Source organism: Amblyomma mixtum, chromosome 3, assembly GCF_055824585.1.
Source record: "Amblyomma mixtum isolate Tamu chromosome 3, ASM5582458v1, whole genome shotgun sequence".
In the NCBI taxonomy this organism is placed as follows: Eukaryota; Metazoa; Arthropoda; class Arachnida; order Ixodida; family Ixodidae; genus Amblyomma; species Amblyomma mixtum.
The window spans coordinates 163152916-163177264 of record NC_143014.1 but is presented as its reverse complement, the minus strand read 5'-3'; the positions used below and the strand labels follow the sequence as shown (position 1 = coordinate 163177264).

Sequence of the window (24349 nt, the reverse complement as noted above, 5' to 3'; positions counted from 1 at the left end):
TGCTATTTCGACGCAATTTCGACATTTTGCCTATAATTAACTAACTAATTAATCTACAGTCATCAAACTTGGCTCCTAGGTTCATTTTTTTTCTCTTCTGAAGCAACCATTGGTTTACTTCAATCTTTTTTAGTTCCCGAGTTAAACGCGTGTGACACGCTTTGTTAACGGACGACAGTATGAGCCATTAAAGGCTTTCGCCTTAGAACCTTCTTGTCACCCGGTTCAAAATTTTGACGCCCCGGGTTGCCACTGTTTTGAAAAAAAAAAAAAGAAACAAACTAAATGGCGGTGTGGCGTAGCCTCTGAGATCCGCGATGGAATTGGTGTGGACGCACGCAATTTACACTTTAAACAATAATACGCCTATATGGTAGTAAAAAGGGACTAAGCTGTCCTATAGACCTACCCCATGTTTGCAAACAAGCGAGGTGGCGCTGCAGTCGCTAGCGGGCTCGCGGTAGGCAAGAGGCCAGGGATTGGCGTCGAGTTGAGGTGGTGCAGCGCCAGTTCTCAAGGCGCGTTTTGGGTTTCTGAGAATCATAGCAATGGTTGATGCTTTCAACTTAGTATTCCTCGAAGCACGCGGGCTCGCGTTGGCCATGTACGGTGTATTTCGCCACAGCGTATTTATTGTATTATGGCTAGAAGGCGTTTCTGCCGTTGGTTTCTACCCTAGGCATTGAATAAAATAATGCCTTTTTGACACTCTGCACTACCCAGAATGATTTTACCTCGGGACAGTAGTGAGGGAAGCACTGGCGTCTTTTCGGCAGAGCCGACGTGCGCTCACTGTCTGTTCACACACGTGTCGCGCAGTGCGAAAAGTGGGGACAGCGTCAATCGGGTGCCGATCTCATCTCTCTCGCGTAACCGCTGTTTTTAGCCATCAGATCAGGCACCAGCCAGGCCGACTTCTCCCTTCTTAAAGTGCTCGATTTGGTGAAAAGTTTGGATTCCTGAAATTATATTCTTTCCTAGCCCTGGGCATTCTGTTTGGTGACAAAAAATTATAGCAAAATATTCAGTAGAAATTCATAAAATTACGGTTTTTAGATCTGTGGTTGTCAAAAATTGTGAGGCAATGGGATTCTTGATGGTCCAGGCACGTCGCAAATTCTGCGGGTTTCCGACGACGGAGCACCACAGTGGTAGCATCACTACGAAGAAAAGGGATCAGAGGCTTCGTTGTTTTCAATGCCGCATTCTTTGACCAAAGCAAAAGCGAAGAGGCCTTAAACGAGGGAATAAACTTAAAGGTTTGTTTTGTGATCTACCACCTTTTCTGCGATTGGCATCACACACCGCTTCGTAAATTTGTAACGAATTGAAATAGAATGATTCTATTTGTCGTGAACGATTCTAGAGACGTTGAGGAGTGCAATAAATCTCTCGATTTTTTCCTTCAGGAGCAGTAGTATGTTAGTTATTTTTGTAAGCAAAGTTTTCATGTTACTATGCATGCATAAGTACTGAGAATCTAAAAACAAATTAATACCGCCGTCATAGAGAATAGGGCTTTCGGAACATGCTGGCATAAAAAATTTCCGCACTTTCTACTTAATTATTCAAGACCCGGGATGACTTGACGAGAGTGTTAATTATAATTACCCAAGAACTGTACCAGGTATAGCTGAAAATAAAACGCCTTACTGAAATTAGCAGATGAATTTTATATTTGCACCAAATTTGGATACATATCTCATGCATCAATAAAGAAAGCACGTTTCATTTCCTCATCCCCTGTCAATTTCGCTACGTGCCTTTGTTGGTAGCCCGCTTGCGGTTGCTTCTTTCCAAACAGGCTTCGCGATCATGTACTACTTCATGAAGCAGCTTATGACATATGCATGATGCAATGAAAAGCATGTGGTTTTTAGCACACTTAAAGTACGCTGTTCGAAGCATGCCAACGTGACCGCACAAGATTGTCACAACTTACCAGACTTCATTTACTAGAATCAAATAATTATGTCGGTCATGTTAAGAAATAGTTTCAAGTATATATTAAATGCCCTAAACCGCGCCAGTATACGTTCGCATAACTTCTACACACGTTAAAACATGCTGTGCTATCAACAAAATAGCGCACTAGTTGGTGGTGAGTGATCCTGCCGGCGCCCGTGCGCAGCAGCTCAGGGTGATAAATACGTGCGCAGCTACATACAGGCTTTTTTTTTCCTTGTGCAATTTTAAGCGTACCATGCTGTTGTTCAGGTGATTGAGCCCGACAATTTCTCTGCTATGAGGTACGTTGACTGGCAGCGCCGGTCAACCCCGAGACTTCGCGCTTTTACTGCTGCGGCCCATTTCCTAATGCGGTATTTATTTCCGAGAAGCCTCTTAAGGCTTATCCATTTTTCCGTTTTATGATACTACGCGGATGCGACAGTTGCGCAGCTGGTCAGTACATGCTGCTTCTGCAGTGCGCAGGCATGATGCAGCCGCCGGTAGCTGCGGCAGTTGTGGTAGGCACGGGCAGGCGGAACCTGTTTTGCCTACCACGCGAAAGTCGCTACTGACATCAGCGCCACCGCATCTTCGTGACGTCGCGGGGTGAAGGAGATCTATAGCCCACTCCCTTTTGTACAATGTAGTGGCACGGCCGCTCAATGGAGAGCGCACTCCATTGAGCGGCCGTGGTAGTGGGATAGAGGCAAGGGCGTCCGCAGAATTTTTTGCAGGGGGGTGCCCCATTGGTTGTCGCCGGAGTGGGGGGGGGGGGGGGGGGGGTATGTTCATAGCAGAAAGGCACTATTTGCGGATTAAATTGATTTATTTATATATAACTAAAAAATAAGTGAAATACACACATGAAAAAAAAAATACAAACAGCAAATTAAAGCCCGTACGTAGAAAACCAGCGAAAAGGACGCATTCACAAGGAGGAGAAGTACACAGGTCAACGCTGGAAACGCAACTGAAAATTCTTTACTTGGTGGATCGCCAACATTAAAGCGTGGCTAGTAGAGATACATTGGAGTTTATCAACGAAAAAACATTTAAAGTTAATAAAAAATGCAAAAAGATACTGTTACTTGTGGAGAAGAGAGCTCAGTCTTGCTGCATACGGGTTCTCGACTCACCCGGATTGATGACCAGCACACAGCACAATATGTTCACAAACACGCAACTACAATCACTCAGTCAGTCTTCCTTGAACAGCAGCTGTAGGCGCCTCGGATTTTTCTGGGCGAATTGCGTGATTACACAGGTTATAAATTCATTTCTGTGCTTCATTACACGCTCTCGGTGAACACTCATCATACACATTGATTGGAAAAACGGTTGAACGCGTACGTTGAAAACAAAAGATGACTATATATACAACGAAAACTTATTTACAAGATAAATGCACGCTCGCAGCTTCATACACCTCGCTCCATCTTGCTCGCGCATCCGCACAGTCGAGCAACCGCACACACACTGCTCGTCGCTCGTCGTTTTCTCGTCCGCTGTCTTGGTTGTTCTCAGCTTCGTTGACAACCAGCCACTAAAAACACCGAAGCACAAACACAGAGGCGCGCACACGTGCAAGGGCTTACTTGCCTCAATATCCCCGCATGCACATTTTGGGGGTGAAAAGAACGCCGAGCGACTTCCGGGAGGGACACTCGCCACTCCGGTCGGAAAATTTGTTTTTGTGTTTTTATGGGGTTCAGAGCCCCGAAACGACTCAGGCTATTCGGGACGGAGTAGTACAGAGTTCAGATAATGTCGACCACCTGGGTCTCTTTACCATGCACTGACATCGCACAGTACATGGGCGCTGTTGTGATTTGAGGCCCAGCCAGAGGTGACAGGCGAGCCAGGCAGGCGCCATCGGGCTGCGTTGACCAAAGGCGCTGGTTTTCGGAGAAGACTCAAGGAACGCTGGTGTGGGGGCGCCTCTGGAGACTGCGTCGCCGTGAACAAAAGCAGATAATCCCCTTTGCCGAAGATTCTGAAAGCGGCGCTTCTACCGAACTGCGCTCTCCCGTGGATGGGAGGAGAAGGCGAGCGGCGGCGGCGCCAACTCATCGCCCGCTTGCCCCTGAGCAGCCCGACAAAGCGGGGGTGGACACGGCTGACTTGTCCTTCCCTCCTGAAGAATTCATCGGTGGCCGGCGTACGAACGTATCCTGATTATAGCGAGCGACGAAGGCGAAAACAAGATGCCCTGTGCACTGTCTGCCTCCCTGTCGCTATCTCTCTAGAGATCATAGAAACAGACACCCATCTCAAGACTGCTCGAAACACATGCTCGCCGGTGCCGCTGTATTTCTGCAACAGGTCGCCCTTTAGTAGAGCTAACGATGGCGTGGTTTGAAAACGGCGGAACGACGCGCGCCCGTACGCGGCGTTTCGCAGATGTGACCCAAAGTGTGGAAGAGGGGCTGCTTTCACCCTTTTGGCTGAGCGCACCACCGCCCCTGGCGTGGGCCATCACTCACGGTTCGAGAGAGTGATTTTCCAGGGGGGTGCAGCCGCCCCCCCTTGCCCCCCCCCCTCCGGACGCCCATGGATAGAGGACAGTCCAACTCCCTTTTTACCCCTTTCTGTTGCGAAATTTGCAGGTGATGGTGGCACCTGTATTTCGTTTTTTTTTTTTTTCTTTTGTAGCTTGTAAAACCTCAGTTCTCTGTAAGAGTGGTCACTCTGTTATTACAACGCGGTACCCTGTCGATTTCGAGCCAAGTTCTGTTTGTGCTCAGTGGTCCTTTCTTTGCCTCTATGGGTCGAAAGGTGTTCCTTCCCGGTGGAGAGCTCGGCGCTGTTCGCATCGGCGCTGGTGTTTTCTCCTCAGTCGAGTCCCCCGCGCTGTTTTTGTGAAACCGCAGTGCAGTTGCTCGCTTAGTTTGTTCCAATCTGGCCGGTATGTGGTCCCGAAGTGCAGCGCTGTTCACGCTGAAAAGAGGCCCCGCGCGCCGCTTCGCCGTAATCCCAAAAACAGCTGCTCGCAGCCGGGCTGCGGCGCGAACCGGTGCAAAATGATGGCGGCGTCTCTCTGCTACTTTTTGTCTCGCTGGCCGAGACAGGTGCGGGCGTTGGTCGTTTTCCCCCCATCTGTCAGAAGTGCGTACGCGATGACGCCGCCTCCTCCCTGAAGCTACCGTTTTTCTTTGTGCCTGCGGACCTCTCTAAGTTATTATGCCTCGAAAGAGATTAAAGGTTGCTGTTTCAAGAATGTCTTAATGCTGTAGGAATGACAGTTATTCCGGGAGGGGCTGTCGCACGTTGACGTTTTCAGTTTGCTGTGCTCAGCGATGTCCTTAAAAAAAAAGAACAAAAAAAAAGCTAGGAGTCGGAAAATTGGCATAGTTACCTGAAGGCTGTAGTAATAAAAAAATAGTGCTGGCTTAGTCTTCTCAGGCTCTACTTTATGACATGCGCGGAGGTGAAAGACATTGGCGAAACACTTTTCCACTCCAGAGGGGACGGTATACAAAAAGCATATGATGCCTTGCTTCGCTTTTTTTTTTTTTTTCACCCGCCGTAATGGATTTGTGAATAAGAGGCGCCCGCAGCAGCCTAACAGTGCTCATATTTCCGATTTGAAATGTTCCCGGTTAAAAGTGTGCACATCTACAATGCCGAAGAAGCCGAGAACCATATGACTCGGCGAGCTTAGCCCCCATCGAAGTGGCCTGAACGGGGACCAGAGAGCGGCATCTAAAAACTCGGAAATAAATTTAATAAACGAACGCATGAATAAATAAGCAGCAGCAGTCGAAGTCATTATCGGTGCACTCTCTGAATTAGTGATTTTACGTCTGCGGTGTGCTCTGCAGTTGAAACGCCGTGTGTTGATCGAGGGTGGCGGGCCCGAGGAGAAAGGAAAGTTTTGATCCTGTGCGCGACAGCCGGTTTTGCCACTTCTCGCTGCTTCACCTCCTCAAAAGCACTGTGCACACAAAAATGCAAAAGAAAAAGCCGCAACGTTTCGGCGCGACTTTAATTCTTTGTTTCTTTCCACGGCCGGATCGAAACCGCGCTTCGCGCCTACACTCTAAATCGGGTGGCGCCGCCGCCGCCCAATACGCTGCCCTTCAGATCGACAAAGCCGTGTAGTGATCGCGCGAGGAAGTGTATATTTATCGCTTTCAGGAAAAGCGCAGCCAGTCCTCCTTCTACTGCCTTTTTCCTGTTTTTTTTTTTCCCCCGATGGCTTGGCCACAAGACCGTTCCTTCCTTCGTTTCAGCTGCGTTGGAAAGAGGGTGACATGAATGTATGCGTGCGCTTGTGTACCCCATGGGTGCCTTCGTAGTAAAAAGAAAAGAAAGAAGCGCATTGTTCTGTCGGCAGCGCGTGCCCCGGCGGGTGTTCTGCTGTGCGCGCCCGACGGTTGATGAAGCCGCGCGCACCGCGGGCGTCGACGCTACGTCGACGTCCTTCCTTCCTACCTCGCCAGTTGTAGGGGGGGGGGGGGGGGGGGGGGGAGGAGGAGTAGGAGTAGGAGGAGGAGGAGGAGGAGGAGAAAGTGAGAATTGCATACGAGGAGCGTGTATCGCGCGGGTAAAGAAAGGCCTCGACCCCGTTTTGTCAGCGTGTTTACGTGTCTTTGCCCCGCTCCCTCCCGTAATAGGCTGTTCGGGGAAAAAAAAAAAAAAAACAATAAAAACGGCGCAACTTGTATGACAAGACGACCCCCTCGCTTCGTGCCCGGAGCTGAGAACGTTTTGGGGCGGCGAAGCAGGAACGAAACGTAGACGCGCGGATCTCTTCTTGGGGCGGAGGGGGACCGGACTTCCGCGCGCGCGCCACCGACCGGGGCGGACGCGTGGGGTGCGGCGACGTCCTGTGCGTCTTTCTTTGTGGCCCTGGTTTTGATGAGGCGCCGTCGCGGCCGCCGTGGCACGAGAGCGTTGTTTATCGCCACATATGACATGCACGCACACAGATGCGTATTGAGTGCAGCCGGCGTGGTGCCTCTGTCGCGTTACGTTTTCCTTTTTGATGCCCTGCTAATGAAGCTCGCCGTGTGTTTCCTGCGGGATGGCAGTAATTACGAAAGAATGTCGTCAAGAGCGTACTGCGTGAAACTAAAGGCAATGCCGTAACTTCTCGCTTGCCTTACGCGTATCGTAACTTGCGTAGAGCTGAGGTCTCACGTTACAAGAGACGCTTATAAATGCTGAGGTGACAGTGGGCTGCGGGTTTTTTAACTTGGGCCTCTCATCTTTTCTTTTTATTGGACGGGGCTAGTTCTAGTTTGTTCTAGTTCTGTTAGGCTAATTCTGGCTAGTTCCGCAAACCAGCTGGCGCTGATCACTCGTCGACCGTGCCTCGATCGCCGTGCCGTGCCGGCATCCTATCGAACCCTAAAGGCAGGCGGCTGATTTTTCTTTTTTACTGTGTGCAAAAGAAAGGTCAAAGAAACCCCGATGTCATAAAAAGCGCGCAGGTATAGAATAAGCCCCCCTTCCCTTTTTTTCCCTTTCCCTTGAGGAAAAATAGAACAGAACCCACTTGTAAACGAGTCTGCGCTTTTGTTGCCCATGCTCATTTTCTGCAGCTGGCGCCATTCACGCGTTCTTGCTGCTGGTGCTGCGCTTTCGAGAGCCTCCCCCCTCGCTCCTTGAAACAGCGCTCGCGGCCTGAACGAGGCGCTCTGTTTCGCATCCTGGTCCGCCGGCTGTCAGAAGCCGTGTGCGCGCGTCGGTGCGATGAGTCAGCCGGAGGCTGAGTGCATGGTTGCTAGTTTACTTAGTAGATAGCGCGTGTAGCAGCGGTACGACCGCGCGATCAATCATTTTGAACCAGCGGCCGCGGCTGTAACTTCACAACTTCACGAGGTGCGCTCACCCATTCGGGTGAATGGGTATTGACCGCTGTCGTCGGCTGACGTCTGCAGTGTGTCAAGATATGCACTCCTTTAACAAACAAACTATCTTTGAGGTTTACGGCACGTAAAATGCGGCCTGAGAAGGCGCGCATTCATTGTGGAAGAGGGAGGGACATTTCGGTGGGCTTCTTTCGCCTGCCTGTAGGTGTGGTGACGTGCGCGAGGCGAGCTCAGATGCGTTGTGGGCCTAGTTTACTGCTGTTACTTAGCACCTTTGCTCTACTTGCGTCGTCGTTGGCTGGTCAAATTTTGGAGAGCTCGCTGTGGTATCGACGACTGGCTGTAGCCACTTGCCATGTTGGCGTGATATAGTTCCGGATATCCCTCGTCGACGTTGCGAGAACGGATCTGGTTGTTTGGGCTGCTAGGTTAACCTGCGTCTTTTGAACGTGTTTTCTGTGAGAGTATGGCTCCCCGCCAAGTTTCTCTCGCGCGCGTCGCGAACACTTCCCTGTACCTTGAAGCGTTTGCGCCTTTCTACGTCTGTTGTTCTCGGTCTCACCCCGATTTATTTCGACGCTATTTTAGTGCGTTATAGTTATCTCGTCCTGCCGTCCTTCGGTTGCGTGCGTAATGCTACCGAAACGTTGCCGGCTGGAGAGCCCGGGTGCCTTGATGCAGTGTTACCAAAGGAAGGTTCATTAAGGCACCCTAGGGCAGCCGGGCGATTTGCGCCCTTTTGCATTGTTGTGTCTCTGGCTCGAACCGCTCGAACGACGATGCGACGCACATTTCGTTCGCGCACAGCAAGCGAGCTGTGCTTGCTCAAGCTGTGCTGCGTACCCTTGCGGGCCTACCCAGACTTCTTCTTCCTTCGGGTCCGTTTCAAAAAACCAGCTGCATTTAAACGTTTGCTGGACTGGACAGCAGTGTTGCGCATTCTCATCTTCGGAGGGAGACATCCATTTCCCAACGTCCAGCTGCGAATCCAGACTCGCTGCGCTTGAAGCGCTCTCTCGAGTTAAAAAAAAAAAAATCTTCCTCATTGGCGTCGCGAAAAAAAGGAAGCATTCGGCTTTTTCGCAGCAGCGCCACCGTTTTTGTAGTGCCGGTGCGCAGCGACTTGAAGCAGGTACACTTGCACCACCGGCAGCCTTCTGGAAGGTTCGGCAGCGCGTCCTGGCAGGCGGGCGCTCGCGGCTGACTGGCTCTGCGTCTCGTGCGACCGGCGCCCGCCGGAGCCAGCGGCTGTCGCCGGCGGCTGCTCGCTGTTGCGTGCCCGCTGCATTGTTGCTGCCGGGGTAGCTGTACTACTACTGCCCGACTGGCGCAGCGCTTATATCACCAGCGCCAGCCGCCCGAGATCGATCCCCTCCGGCGCGCGCGTCCGGGGCGTGTGCCGGCGACTGTGTCGCTGTTAGTTTCTTGCTGTTTATGCCGAGTGCAAGCAGCAGTCCTTCGTGGAACTTCGGTGCGGCGCTGGCTTTCATGAGTCTCTACTTGGCCCTGGCAACCATTTCGCGCTCATGCTGAGGGGGGGCGCTGGGGCGACTACTCTTGCCTGAGGTTCATTTGCACGAATTTTTTTTTTCTCCCCCTCGCATCATCCCTCCTTTGGTAAATACGCCTGTCAAGAAACAGGCTGACTACTAAAGCGGGCTGCTTCGGGCAGTATTTCGCGGTTGTTTACGTGGATGTGTATGCGGATGTGTTTACGTGGATGTGTAGGCGCCAGACGTGGTAAGAGAATACATCTACTTAGGGCAGGTAGTGGCCGCTGATCCGGATCATGAGGATAACTAGAAGAATAAGAATGGGGTGGAGCGCATATGGCAGGTTCTCTCAGGTCATGAGTGGCAGTTTGCCAATATCCCTCGAGAGAAAAGTATACAACAGCTATATCTTACCGGTACTCACCTATGGGGCAGAAACGTGGAGGCTGACAAAGAGGGTTCAGCTTAAATTAAGGACAACGCAGCGAGCTATGGAAAGAAAAATGATAGGTGTAACGTTACGAGATCGGAAGCGGGCGGAGTGGATGAGGGAACAAACGCGGGTTAATGGCATTCTAGTCGAAATCAAGAGGAAGAAATGGGCTTGGGCAGGGCATGTAATGCGACGGTAAGGTAATCGCTGGTCCTTAAGGGTAACGGAGTGGATTCCAGAGGCGGCAAGCGTAACAGGGGGCGGCAGAAAGTTAGATGGGCAGATGAGATTAAGAAGTTAGTGGTGATACGGTGGCCGCAGCTGGCAAAGGACAGGGTTAATTGGAGAGACATGGGAGAGGCCTTTGTCCTGCAGTGGACGTAGTCAGGCTGATGGTGATGATAATGTATTTCCCACCCCAGAGCGGAGTACCGCATCATGGAACAATGTATCATGCCTTGATGTCGCAGGCACCAGGAACGTAGCCAGAAATTTTTTTCGGGAGGGGCCCGAGGCCACGTGTACCGGGCGAGGGGGGGGGGGGGTGATTTTGGGGGTAGGAAGGGAGCCTCCCCCCTGAATACGTGCCGGTCAGGCACTCTCGGAAAGTGTAGCATGCAAAAGCTGGGCTATAAGAGCATTCTGATCAGGAGAGGAACGGCATCCCAAAGCGGCGCATATTATACCTTGAGCATGCTTTCTCGCCCACGGCGCGGGCATTCGCGAGTTCATCTTAGCGCCGAACCGCGTGGCGCAGAAGTGATACTACTCTAAAAAAAAAAAAAAAGAAAGGTTGCTGTGAGGACCTTTGAGAGGCCGGCTGTAATCGCATTATGAGCGTCCAGCCGGAACTTTGATGGCTTAGTTGCCTGCGCCGCGTACTATGGGACGGCGGCTGCTGCGTAGTCCCCTTGCTGGCGGCGCTTTTGCGCGTGTGCCTGCCCCTTTGTTCACAATAACTCTCCCCCGCGCATATACGCTTTCTCTGCCGGAGTCGCGTGCTCGCTAGAGACGTGCGCGGGGTTTTCGAGCAGCCGGCGGATTTTCATCGATTTGCTGGTTGCCTAACGGCGAGATCGTACGGGCTTGTCTTTGACGTTGCTCATTCCGTCCTCGCGGGGGTTCGCATTGGGCGCGCTTTTATGCGCCCGTGTTTTAACGAAAGGAGAAATTGGAGCCTCTTGCTTGGGGCATAAATTGCTCGATTGGATTTGAGTGGCTGCGGGCTGACCTTGATCAAAAGGAACAGACGTGGCGAGCGCCGGGTTTTCGCGCACCGCTATGCCGCCAGCGCGTGCTGTTAAATTAATTCAGTTCTGTAGGTTTCCTGGCGGTGTCGGTGAAGGTGGTCGCGAAAGTTTTCGGAACACGGGTGCGTTTGAACAAGTTCTTCGCTTTTTTCCTTGTCGGCAACACGCGTTTGTCTAGTCATGGCCAAGTGCATGCATGGAGCGGCCATGATATCTTTCCTCCTGCGGGTGACGCTAATCTGCAAAAGCGGGGAAAAAAAGTAGAAACACGAGAGGGGGGGGGGGGGGGGGGGGCAGGGAGAAGCCCTGCAAGTTTGCTGTCCCCTCTTTAGTGGGATTCGTGCAGTGTCAAGTGGCAAACTTTAGTGGCACTCGATCACTGCAGAATAAACTCGCTTTGAGGCGAGTTCAGTTCACTCGGTTTCGGCACACTTTACGCGCTGGTTACCGCTGTGCTCTTAAATTGGTGGTTTTTAAGGAAAGGAAATGGCGCACTAACTGTCGCGCATCTCGGTGGACACCTCAACCGCGCCATAAGGAAAGGGATAAAGGAGAGTGAAAGAACAGAGGGAGAAAGAGGTGCTGCAGTGGAGAGCACCGGAATAGTTTTGACCGCTTGGGGAACTAACGTGCACTGCCAGTGCACAGCACACGGGTGCCTTCTGCGTTCCGCCTCCATCGGAAATCTGAACGCGGCCGCCACGGGCGTGTTCGAAATCGGGTTCTGCAGCTTAGTAGCCGAGCGCTAGCTGTAACCGGCCTCGATGGCGGTGCTGCTTGGGAACGCGGTTTACGGGTCCCGGAAACTCGTACCTTCTTTGCCAAAAGTAATGGGGCTGTATGGTTTGCTTAATTTTCACTTGTATATTCCTTCAAGATCAAACGCTCTTCAAAGGTGAGGACAAGGGTTCTTACGTACCTTACAGATTTTATTTAGAGGGTGGCAATTAGCCCTTTAACCGCCTAATTGATTCCCGAGAAACGTACCAAAATCAGCATTTTTTTGTTTGTAGTCATAACTTTTACATGTAATTCCGATTCTGAAAATATAAGCTTCATTTGTTTCTGTTAAGAAATCAACGCAAACATTTCGAAAAAAATTTTTAGGTCGGCTTTCTCTCAATGCATGCCATAGCAATGGGGTACAACATGCAGAAATGCGCAGTATTTATTTCATCCGATAAGCTGTAACACACTGCAAAGTGCATAGACGATGTTTCTTCGCCCTAACACAAACAGGGTTTCATCATTAGTAAACGTGCACTACCCAGCGCGTCATCGTCGCCGATGCTGTCGTCGTCATCTGAAGCCGTCTTCAGCTGACAAACGAAGTCATTCACTGTCGGAAACAAATTCTAGATCGTCAGCAACGCTGCCGTCAGAACTGCTCGAGAATTGGCCCTTTTTCTCGGGGACATCGATCGCGGCCACCGATATTCTTCATCTGTGACGCCATTTTTTATTCTAAAATATTTTATTCGTCGGAAAGAGCGTGGTGCTAAGAGATCGCGTTAAGTGGTCGAGAGTACATAGAGCCCGATGACTTTAGCAGCCCCCTCCGCTGCCAGAACTTCGGTTCTGGGGTCAGAGCTAGACAGCACGGTCTCCCACCATCATGAAATGACTGTTTTCAAAGCCTTAAAACACGCGCTAAAGGCGCGATCGCGTTTTTTATGGACAGCTGCCGCCCTCTAGTGTTGAAAATTGCAAGCTACGCATTGCCGGCCGTAACTCGTCTTTGGCGGTGGGAGCACCGCAAAATCGGGCCGGACGAGTGTGACTCGTCATTGCCGATATTCGTACAATCTCCCATGGCGAGTACAGCTCGGGACTGGCGGTTAAAGGGTTAAAACGACATCTCGTTGTAGACAATAGCCTTGGACTCGGTGAAACCCCTTATGAGCGATGTAGTCATGAAGGTTTTCTTTTAAAATATGCAACAAAAGCTGAGAAATATATAACAATGAGATTTCGCAATTTCTCTGAATTTTAATTCTTTTCATCATTTCCTTGCGACTATAGTAGGATACAACTAAAATAAAACAGCAGTTGCTAACACTGGGCTGGGCCACGATCCCTGGTGGCCTTTATTACTCCGCTGGGCAGTCGCTGCAGTAAAGGAAATCACCTTTTAAGGCGAAAGCCTTTAATGGCTCGTACTGCCGTCCGTTAACAAAGCGTGTCACACGCGTGTGACTCTGGAACTAGAAAAGATAGAAGAAAACCACTGGTTGCCTCAGATAGAGGAGAAAAAAATGAGCCTAGAAGCCAAGTTTGATGACTGTAGATTGATTAGATAATTATAGGCAAAAATGTCGAAATTGGATCGAAATAGCAGATGTCAATATAGCCACATGTGACGTCACATCCACCGGAAGTCGTCACGGCATAGTGAAAATTGTCACAGAATGGTCAGAAAAACGTCGGATTTGTGTCAAATTAGATGGAAAAATATGTAATTAGGTGTAATTAACACTTAAGATCCCTGAAAGATGTATAATTTGGGTATCGATATAGCCACGGGAATGGTGTGACGTCACATCCCCTGGAAGTCGTCACGGCATAGTGTCCTCGGCTTTCGCCTTTCAACACTTTAGTTGCCGAAGTGTCCTCGCAATTATTTTAATGTCTGACTATAATAAATAAGTATCCAAATTCTACAGCTTATACTTTTTTCTTGCAGTAAGCTTCTTATTTATTTAGAAAGAAGACTTCAAAAAGCAAACTATGACGCGGTTCTGAATGTGGGTGGAGCTTCGCTGCAGACTTAAGTTGTATCTGACATAACGCTTGTGGAAGCGACGCCACGCTCACTTCGACAGCGGCTGGTAACCGCCCGTGGGAAAGGCGAGGCGCCGGAGGCCGCTGACGTCTCGTGAGCGGTTGCTGTACAACAGCAGATAGACTGCAAACCACTGTAAGAAGTGAAGAAGAACTTATGTTACTTTGCACATCGTTGATGAGTGCTGAAAGGGACACTGAGTATAAATAGAAGTTGGCTTGTGTCTAATAGGATACCACCTTCCAATTACAAAACGGAGCTTTTATAAGCTAGAAAAGACAGCCAACCTAACAAACAATGTACAGGTGTCGCCATCACTGGCCGATTTAACAAGTAAAATGCGTGCGTTGACACCAATATTTGGCGCGGACCCCAGAGGCTATGCTATACGCTATTCGCTTAAACTCTGGCACCCCAGTCTTTTTCAGTAAGGACGTTACGAGTTTGAATCGACTGGTGGGAAGATGCTTAAATACAAATTTCTCCGTGATAAATGTGTTTAGAAGAGCAAGGTTCCGGGCTAGTTGGTAATGCATTTAAAAGGAAGAAACAGCGCGAAGAAACACGGACACACGAAGAAACGACACACACACGAGTGCTGGTGTGTGTGTGTGTGTCGTGTGTCGGTATGTCGTGTGCGCTCGTGTGTGTGTCATTTCTTCATGTGTCTGTGTTTCTTCGCGCTGTTTCTTCCTTTTAGATAAATGTGTCTTTTGCTACTGGGCTAATGGCACCACAGCCAGAAAGAGCCAGAGAATCAGTCTTTACCGAGAACATTAAGCGGATGCAGTCGTTCTCGGTGCCCCTTTATGACCTATGTTAAACCGTGTAACCTGACTTGGCACATTGGAGGGTATTTGAGGGCCCTTTTATAGCGGGCCATTTAAGCCACAGGTGCAATGCAGTTGCTTGTACATGTGACATTAATTGGAGCTTCTTTCGTTTTTCTTTGCATTGTTGCAGGAGAACCCGGTGTGGCTAAGTGCTGTCTTGTCTAGGTGACGGCGTGCAAGGCGTGAACAGTGCAGGCCCTCAGGAGCCGCTAGGGTTTAAACCAGCAGTCACCGTGACACGAATGCTGTCACTGCGGTTGGTCTCTTGCCGGTTTCTCAAGCAGCCATAGAAGGGAACTACTTGTGCCGTCTCAGTGTTGCCATGTAACTCACTCATCTATTGTGCTTCACCAAGTGTGTTGTGTTCCTGTGATCAGTTATTCATCACTTCATCTTAGTAGCATCGTCAAGCAAACCCGTGAGTATATGTTCTTATATAATCTCTTAGCATATGTGACTCGTATATATGTGTATATATGTTCGTGTGGTGTAGGAGGGGCCAGCAACAAATGGGTATCGCTCATCACTCCTTCATTGGTTATGTGGACATATTGGTAATTTGGTTGCTTTACAGGTCCCATGTGTTTATGCTGAAATTTTTATATTAAAGCTGCTAGTGACAGCGTGCCTTAGCTCCTGGTGCTTTAGATGTGAAACTGCTTAAAAAGGATCATGATTGCCATTCTATGTTTCCAAGCTGTACAGTTTTAGCACAGAACTGGAGAGCGGAGGAGGTATACCAGGAAGTGACAAAAGCGTAAAGATTCAAGAAAACCTTACTAGTATTTGTGGAACTGGGTTTTGTAGAGATTCTTGCAGGATCACCAGGTTAAGTGTATATGCTGAAGCAGAACTGCATCATTTGCTTTTTGTAGTTACACATCTTAACTTGCTATTCCTGCTTTTTTTTTTTTAATGTATATTTTGCGGGGCAGTTTTCAAGTACTGTCAGGTTCGGTGCCCAAATTGATCAGCATGCATAAGATACATACTGTGTGTGGTCAACATTCCACAGATTTGAGGAAACGTTACATAAAGTGTGCCTGTAATGTGGAAGTCATCTTTATTTCTCCTTCCTCTCTGTGCCAATTTTTTTAAATTACAGAAACCAAAGCAACTTCCAGCATCACGGCTATTGAAAAAGCAAGTTTATAATGAAACCATCAACTGAACAATTTAGTGGAAGCTGCTGTGGAGGAGCAGGAGCAGTTTATACTGGCCCAAGCACATGGCATGGGGTTACAAAAAAGAAAACTGATAGTAATTCTTGCATGGAAGCTTTCTGGTGCACAGAAGAAAGGACGTAGTATGCAAGCTGTGGCAGTTTTGAAAGATGAAGTATTGACAGATGCTATTGGTAAGGGGCTACTGCTTTGTCATGCTCATTATATTTGAGCCTTTACATGTAGTACACGATCGTTCTTATTGTGGTTCTTTTTTGTCATTGTGGCTTTATGAATATAATTTTGAATACTAAAGATGTTTTGAACCGTTTTTCATCCTGCACTAGCTTGTCATGCAGACCTGTCTTATTTTAGTACTAAGACTTGTGTGACTCTGATCTAGTGACAGCCTGTGGAGGCTTCAAACAGCCTTTAAAAGTAATGGCAGTAGGAGACCATGTTCCCCAAAATTTTGGTTCCCCATGTAATACTCGTTCTAGAAACTGTAACGGGGCATCAGTTTCTGCTGTGCACACTTGCGCATGCTAGTGCCTTCCACATTAACTTAAATGCCTGCGGCACATGCTTTGGAATGAACAACACCCAGGTTTCTTCCTCTCCTGCTTGGCAGGAAGGAGAGCCTAAATGCTCTGTTTTTCATTGGCTGCCAGACTGGAGCCTTGCCAGATTGAGCTGGCTTCCCATTGAAGTGAATTGTGCCGATGAATACGACCTTACTTGTCAGCTGCCCTTGCATCACGTTTTTTCCTGCCTGCCTTCATGTGGCTGAGCACCGCATTTATTGTGATGGTTGCCATTGTCGTTGTGGTGGTTGCAAACTTAGGTCACAATAAGACGTCCTATATATATATGGTATGGTAGTTCTAGGATCTAAAAACTGAGTAATAGACCATTTTCTTCTGTGTTAATACAAAAACTTGGTATGAAAGTCCTGCTGTTGTGTTTTGTTTGTGTACCAATTTTTCTGCTATCTGTTTGTGGGCACAAGGGCTGGAAGTAGTGGGCTTCATGGTTGTGCTTCAGTGATATGACAATTGCTAGTTGTTTACCTAACATGTTTGTAGACTTCAGAGAGCATCATTTGCGATTTTCGCAGCTTCATCTTGACTCTTTCTTTGTTATTTTTTTTTCCTCCTAAAAGTCAGGTGCAGTGGACGGCGACTGCCAGGCTGGCCTGCGAGTGTAACGTCACAGCTTGAGGATGCGCAAACCCACCTTTTGCACAGACGTCACAGTTGCTGAAATGACCTCGGCTAATCAGGTAAGGCAATACATGTAAACGCGCTGGCTAAGTTTCTTTAAAAGAAAGCAGTTTTTCCAGGGGTTAATCGGTAGTTTTTTCTGTCAGCCACCTTCAAGGCCATCCTAAGGCCTTCCTAAATTTTGGAAGTTAAAAGATAAAAAACAGTGCAAATAAACGTAGCCAAGAAAAGCACACACAAGGTAGGATGGCTACTTACTACTACCAACTTTTATTGTTTTGTAAAGCTTCATGACATGTACTACAACACGGGCTGCATGTTTACTTAGCGCCCAGTGGGCAGAATTGATTAGCAGCCAATTGGCAGTTTTATCAATCTTGAATGACCATTCGGTATGACTTTGTGCTTGAGCATACGCTTTTCTTATTAATCCCACGTTTTCTGAGGTAGCCGTATATCATATGCTTGCACTGCAGAGTCTTTCAAATCGTTGGAAGTGTATTTTATGTTAAGGCAACATTAAAAGGCGTGCATCTCAAACTTGCTTTGGTTTGATTTTACAGCTTGTGTATCATAATTTGAAATTTCGGTTTTAGGAAAGCTAGTGCTTCTGGCTTTAAGCGCTGTACTGATATACGAATAAATGTGGAATGGCCATGTTGTCTGCAGAGGAAAATGATGTGTTGCTGATTGTTTTGGTGCTGTTTTGGAAAAAGCTTGGTGCTTGCCTCACTTTGCATACTTTTTTCTAGTGGGTTTATAGGTTTTAGTTAACTACCTTTGTGATCCATCAGCTTTGTAGAAAACATTCTCTGAAAGCTGCAGCAGCACCATTCGCAAAGCAAATGCCATGTTTACTGGGCACGCTGGCGGATAAACACTCCAGTATATTTTGTTGTTAATATAGGCTTTTGCTAATGGATGCACCCCCCCCTTAAATTTTTATTTTCTTCACTGTGTCTGGTACTTTGTGAGTAAATACTGTAACTGTTGCCTAATTGTTGTCGTCGTCTTTTTGTTTTTCTTTGAACTTTGTGCATTTGGCTTCCAAGTGTGATGCTTTTTATTCTGTTGTCAAAACAGGGCTCTATAAGATTTGAGAAATGTGGAGTTTCCCTCAGTTTCCCTCATGAATGCCTGATTGCTCATTGCAGAACCTGGAGGTGTGCGGGGAGAGCCGCATGGAACGGGTGCGCAAGCTGCTAGGCTCGCCGCTTGCCCGTCGAAAATCTGGCACTTTGGCATTGCGCATCTTTGGTGCACCTCTAGACTCCCTTGTGCAGCAGGGCTCGGTGCCGTTTGTGGTTGTTCGCCTGTGCCAGTACATTGAAAGCACAGGTGTGGAGCAGTTTTGTTGCCTTCTTTTCATTGTGAATCTTGCTCGTTTGCATTAGGAGAATGTGGTCTTCGGTGTATTCAGCACTGTGTGGTGGTGTGCTATTAATAACATTTTACTTGGCAATGTTTTTAATGAAAGGTGCGACGATACATGGGCCACTTGCATGTTTTTGAGCACTTTTGTATGTACCCTGCTGAAAATCTTTCCCAGCCTAACTGGTTTATGGAACAATTCCCAGCTGGTTCCAGTTGGAACCAACTGGAACCCAGATGGTTCCAACTGGAACCCACTGGAAATTGTTCAATAAACCAGTTGAGCTGGAAAAGATTTTCGCCAGGGTACACTTCACAATGGTGCAAAAATGTACTGAAGGCCGCACACTCTCATTTTAATGCTATCGGTTACGGGCCCCGTTCAGCAGAAAATCTGGCATCATCGACGTGAGCGAAAAATCCACTGAGAAATCCCCAGAGGTTGCTTGGGAAGAGTAACATAGGTATCATGAGCCCTGTGGATGATTGTGTTTGAAACAGCCACCTTGCAGGGTAGTGGGGCATTACTTAACCGCTGCACCACTGTTCCATGAGTGGTATGAGGACTCCCAGCGATCTATGCATATAAAGTGGAGTATGACCAATTCTGCATATATGTGGCATTAACTCATTAATGCTGTCGCATCATACCTTTAAGGCAGAGCTTAAATGTCCCCTCCAGTTTAGCACTTTTTGTTAATTTATTGAGCTTTGTTTACACACGTGGTGCACTGAGTGCCACATACACAGTGAATAATTGAGAGCCTTGTAGATCTCGTATATTTGTTGTGCTGTGGCATTTAGTGGCTGAAATGGGGACAGCTAGGCCTTCTTTGGTGTGTCCTGGCACGTGCATTTAGGAATGCAGTTGCATCGTAGACACTGAAGAGGTCATTGAGCGTGTTTGTGGATTAATAAGTATAGCAGTTATGTATCGTCAGTCTGAGCTCAAAAGTTTACTGCACATTATTGGCGTGTCTTCCATTAGATTGGTGCTTATTTTATTTTGTCTTTTTTCTTAATAGATGAATTATTTGAACTTGTTGATGAACAGTTACAACCAAGAATTGTAACTAACAGTAGTAGAGAATATCTTATGAGCATATTGCAGTAAATGTGGCAGCAATATACATGGTTAGCTTTATGATGCAGGGCAAGAAAGTTACAAATATCGATTGTCATATATATCTCAGTTGTGTGTATGCTTTGCTGATTTCTTGCATTTCTAAAGACTGCTGAAACTAGGTGTGTCAGCAAGGACGTAAAGGCCATACTATGATGACAAAGGTGTTTGTCTTATGAGTAATTTGTCTTCTTTTGAAAGGCGGCACTTGTACTCTGTCTCAGTAGTTACTTGCAGCACTACCAAGGCTGCGATGAGTTCAGAGGCGATTTGCTGATGCTGCGAAATGTAGTGCCAATATAAAATGGGTATATGTGATAACCTGCTTTAAAGTGTGCATGCACCAAACGTTATTTCAAATTGGGCCATAACAAAGGCTCGTGCTACGTACGCTATTTATAGAGTTTAGTGTGTGTAACTTGAGTACGCCAAAACAGCTTTTCCAACATGGCAGCTTACTTCGAAGCAGGATCTCGCTTTGGAGTGAATTCATCTTTGTTACTAGGTTTTTTTAGTATGCTCACTGGTCAGTGAGCTTTCATTTTGTCTCATCTCACCTGCAGCAAGATCCATGAGCGATAAATTTGCTTCATTTTCTTTATTTCGAGTGATGACTGCCACTCTAAGAACTAAAGAGGAGAGTAGCTTTGTTGACAAAAATGGTTTCCATTCTAATAACCAGAAGGAATAATCGGAAGTTATTATTACATCTCCGGTTATATATGTGACAAACAGCGTAACCTCCTGCATAATGCTTGCATTTAGAGTATATAAGCGTGCATACACTATTTTACAACCGCTTAGTGGTCCTTGAGTGTTCTGTACATAGACAGCGTCTTTTTATACTCTTTTTTTTCTAACCAATTTATTTGTTCATAAATTGCCTCAACTCGGATTTGTGCAATTGTGTCTGTTTTCATTTTTTTTTTGTTCGCTCACTACTTTCAAACCACTATTCGATGTTTTGATTAGGAGGTGGGTTCTTGAGATTTTTTTTTCTATTTTCACTATTTTATACTTGTTCTTTTTGTGCTATACTATGTCCCAAACCTGCCATAACCTCAAATGAGGCTAGCAGTATGTTGTAAATAAATAAATATCTGCATACTCCATGAGCAGACGATAAGCATACAACGAGGCGCGGAGGAACACATTTAACGTGCGGTCCTGATTAGAAGCTAGACATCTCCTCCGCCATAGTGCTACAAAGAATTTATGAGGTGGAGTATAGGAGCTGTTCTCTAACATGTCCTCCTGGGATGTGAGGAAGTTGCAAATTTTTTTTGGCCTAGAATGGTGACTCATCTTTCTTGTGGCTTCAGTAAGGGAAGAAATATTGTTTGTGTGTTAATTTGCGTGTTGGCAATAGGATTGAGGCTCCTACCTCATTGCAGCCTTAATCCCACTGCTTCAGTGTCGCCTTGCTTTTGGTTGGGAGCCTCACAGTTGCACTCAGTTAGTTGTGCTTAATTGCACTCTCATTTGAGTGTTTCAGGGGAGAAGGGTCTTGGCAAGAGCAGGAACATGTGTAGTGACTGCACAAGTGGCCATTTATTGTGTGAGCTGAGGTTGAGGCTTGGTTGCAGGCATGGGCCAGGAGGGCCTCTTCAGGGTGAGCGGAAATGCGCGCTTGGTTGAGAAGCTGCGCTGGAGCTTTGACCAGTCTGGTGATGCACCCCTGGAGGCTGAAGGGGATGTAGCAGCAGCTGCTGCACTGCTTAAGCTGCTGTTTCGTGAGCTGCCTGAGCCTCTGGTGCCCACAGAGATGCACCAGTCATTCCTGAATGCCATCCAGGGTAAGCTCCCGTGGAATTTTTCGGACAGTGCTTGACGCAATTGGCAATGGTGTGATTGTAGGTAGAGATGTGAAGGCCTGAAAAAAACACTGCAATTTTGGAAAAAAACCGTTTTTTTTCGTTTTTTTCAGACGAGGAAAAATGGAAAAAAACATCGAAAATTTCACAATGCAATTTCAAGGTTTTATAATTGCTTGCTTTTAGTTAAATTTTTTCATTTTGCTTTGAAAAGCATTACAGTGTGCATCGTGGAACGATTGGAGAGCAGTCGTCATCGCCGGTGCCAGGTAGTGCTGCGTTCGTGCTGCGAGTACGCGGGTTGAAGGCCAGGTCACATATAAGATCCAGGCTTGAATTAAAAACACACTAATACATGACCTCACGGCTCAAGTAGAACAACATGGCTGTAAATTCTACCGCGCGACACACACGGCATAAATAACATAGGCTGCTGTGCGCGTAAGCGGTTTTAGCCAAATACAAACCTAGATTCATGATTTTTAACGTAGCAGAGTAGAGGAAATTTGCAGGAATTTGATCCAGGGCAGGCATCTGGGACTCAGCGATGCACGTGGCCCCATCTACCTGGTGACAAGGCCTTTGCACCAACCAGTCGCTAACTCCTCTGGCTTGCCGACTGCTGCAGATACCACAATAAACCGCCAGCTACGAAGGAAACTGGTCACGTTTCGGAAACGTGCGAACAAGGATTCGCAACAGGCTTTCAGGGGAACGCGTTCGAAAGCTTATGTATGTGCAGTCGAACCTAGCTGTGGACACAACTTCAAGCCATGCTGCTGCGCGTAGTGCCGTATCCAGCGACAGTGACTCTGAGTCCGATATGAAGTGACTTATAGATCAGTTTTCATGTTCCCTTTCTCGGTAAAATAGAACAAGAAGTTCGTTTCACAATATGACATCTATAACTGCATATTCGACTGAACTTCGGAGCATTATTATTGATCGTTGGGCTGTTGCAAATAAATCTGTTTTTCATACATTTTGCAAAATTTCCAATTTTTCATGAAAAAAACCTGAAAAAAAAATGGTTTTTTTCATTCCATTCAAAATTTCTTGAAATTTTACATCTCTAATTGTAGGTCGATAAAGACCTGCTGCAAAAAATCATTCGTCAGCTAGTATGCCTTTTTATTGAACTTGCAGAATCCAGCTTTCGAAGTACGAATGAAAAGAAAAAAAAAGGGGAGGGGGTTCGTTGTTATTTCGGCACTTATCTCATTCGAGCCGTGCCTACAGTTGGTAATTTACCAGCCATAAATTTTAGCTGACCACTCATGAAGCTGGTGCCTGTGTTCACAATTGGATTTTTTTGCTTGTGCAGCCACTGTACATGACAGAGAAGAGTGCACGCGACGCCTCAAGTGCCTGGTGGAGCAGCTCCCACCTAGCAACTTTGCTGTGCTCAAGTACCTCTGTCACTTCCTGAGCCGGGTGGCTCAGCTGGAGGAGCACACACGCATGACCCCCAGTGCCCTGGGCATCGTCTTTGGACCTAACATCTTCAGGTGGGTCATTTTTTCAGATTTGAGCACATTCTTGACCCATTGTGGGCTTAGACTTCTTTTTATTTCTTTTTACCTTGGGGCACAATCTGTGCAGAAAGGTTGGTTTGCCAACTCTGAGCAGCAGTATTCACTGGAAAGGTACCCATCTGAGAGGGGCAGGCATCCAAAAAATGGTTACTCAGATTACCTCTTTTCACTTTCCACCTGTTTCACATTCCTGTTATTCTTTCTTATCAAAGAAGTATGCAAGGTTGGAAGCATAAGCTTCTTTTCTGCTGTTGTGCTGGAGGCTGTTGCAATATTTTTTCATCTGAATTAATTTCTGTGGTGGAACATTAATGTAATGTGACTGTTTGTATTGAAACATTTCGGTGTTTGATTTCATGGAATGCCGCCTGTGCCATTTGAAGCTTTGGTTATTGCAGAACTTTTCTTTTTTAATGAACTGAAAAGAATGCCATGTTGGGCACTGACTAATGGCTAAGTAATCGTTTACAATACACCACTCAGGGTTTGTGGGTAATCCAGACTGCCTTGTTTTGACCAAGCAGGCCCTGAAGCAGCTTGATTGCTTCACCTGTGAGTGAAATGGTCGTGTAATCTGCATTTTTTTCTTGCTGCTTTCCAGGTTCAGTGAAGACCTGCAGGGCTTGAAAGAACAGGCGGTCACTAACCAGGTGGTGACATACTTCATTGACCACTACAACTCCATCTTTGAAGGCGATGCAGAGCTCTCGTGCACAACTGATGCTGCCATGAGCATTCAGAATGGCAGCACCAGCAACAAATGCAGCGGAAGGATGGTAAGTTGACTTCGATCACCACAGTTTTACAACCTCTTTTGAAGCTGGCGACTCAGAATTCTGCATCACTTGCTTTCCAGGCATTTTGATCATTTAAAATCGGGTGGCACTTCTGTTTAATTTAAAACTCGTTCTTGCTACATGTCCTTGGCACGGAAATACTCATGAACACCCTTAATATGTGTGTTGCAGCATCAACTTTAACTAGGGCTGTCTCAGTGAGCTATATACTGAATGCTTTTATGCAGTAGTAACTTGGAGGCATAGAAGCTAACGTGTGGGTGTGTGCATGTGCTCTGCACTTGTTTGTAGTGTAAAAAAAAAAAAAATGAAGCCATCTCCAAGTAGTTCATTTTGGTTTCCCATAGAAGTGCTTCAAAGAAGGTTAAATTGAAACAAGAACACTATTTTTTCATTCATATTCTAGATCGCAGGCATAAGTGCTGCGTCCATGCAGCCTCTGACTCTTGTCATCCCTCCATTGGATGAAGCCATGCTGGCGCTGAAGCAGGATACGCTTAATGAGGTGCCAACGCTCATGATTGACAGGTGAGTTTGTATACTACAGCAGACTAGTATGTTGCTGCAACCATAGCAGCAACAGGTGTCACACGAGTTATTTGAGGCATGGATACAGCTTCCACCATGTTGCATGCAACTGCCACAAACAATGAACTTTATAATTGTAATTCTGACTCCAAGTTAGCACTAAACCATGCCCAATATGGGGCTCTCGTGGGCAAGCTGAAGCTTCATTAAACTGCACAAGAAGACTCAAGATTCCAGT

The 24349-nt window shown here is 47.2% G+C and overlaps 1 protein-coding gene across 6 annotated transcripts in view; it reads left to right on the top strand.

Annotated features, from left to right (window-relative positions):
• The window catches only part of LOC149352580 (protein FAM13A), a 118944-nt gene that overhangs the window by 75647 nt on the left and 18948 nt on the right, over positions 1-24349 (top strand). For 5 of the 6 annotated variants that reach the window (XM_089581761.1, XM_089581764.1, XM_089581762.1 and 2 more), the window contains exons 2-9: positions 14688-14975; positions 15663-15914; positions 16883-17002; positions 18098-18281; positions 21024-21233; positions 22576-22759; positions 23388-23562; positions 23990-24111. In XM_089581761.1, the coding sequence (XP_089437887.1) occupies positions 16943-17002; positions 18098-18281; positions 21024-21233; positions 22576-22759; positions 23388-23562; positions 23990-24111 (935 nt within the window). In that variant the 5' untranslated portion in view covers positions 14688-14975; positions 15663-15914; positions 16883-16942. The remainder of the gene's footprint in view (positions 1-14687; positions 14976-15662; positions 15915-16882; positions 17003-18097; positions 18282-21023; positions 21234-22575; positions 22760-23387; positions 23563-23989; positions 24112-24349) is intronic. The other variant, XM_089581760.1, reaches the window with a different exon arrangement.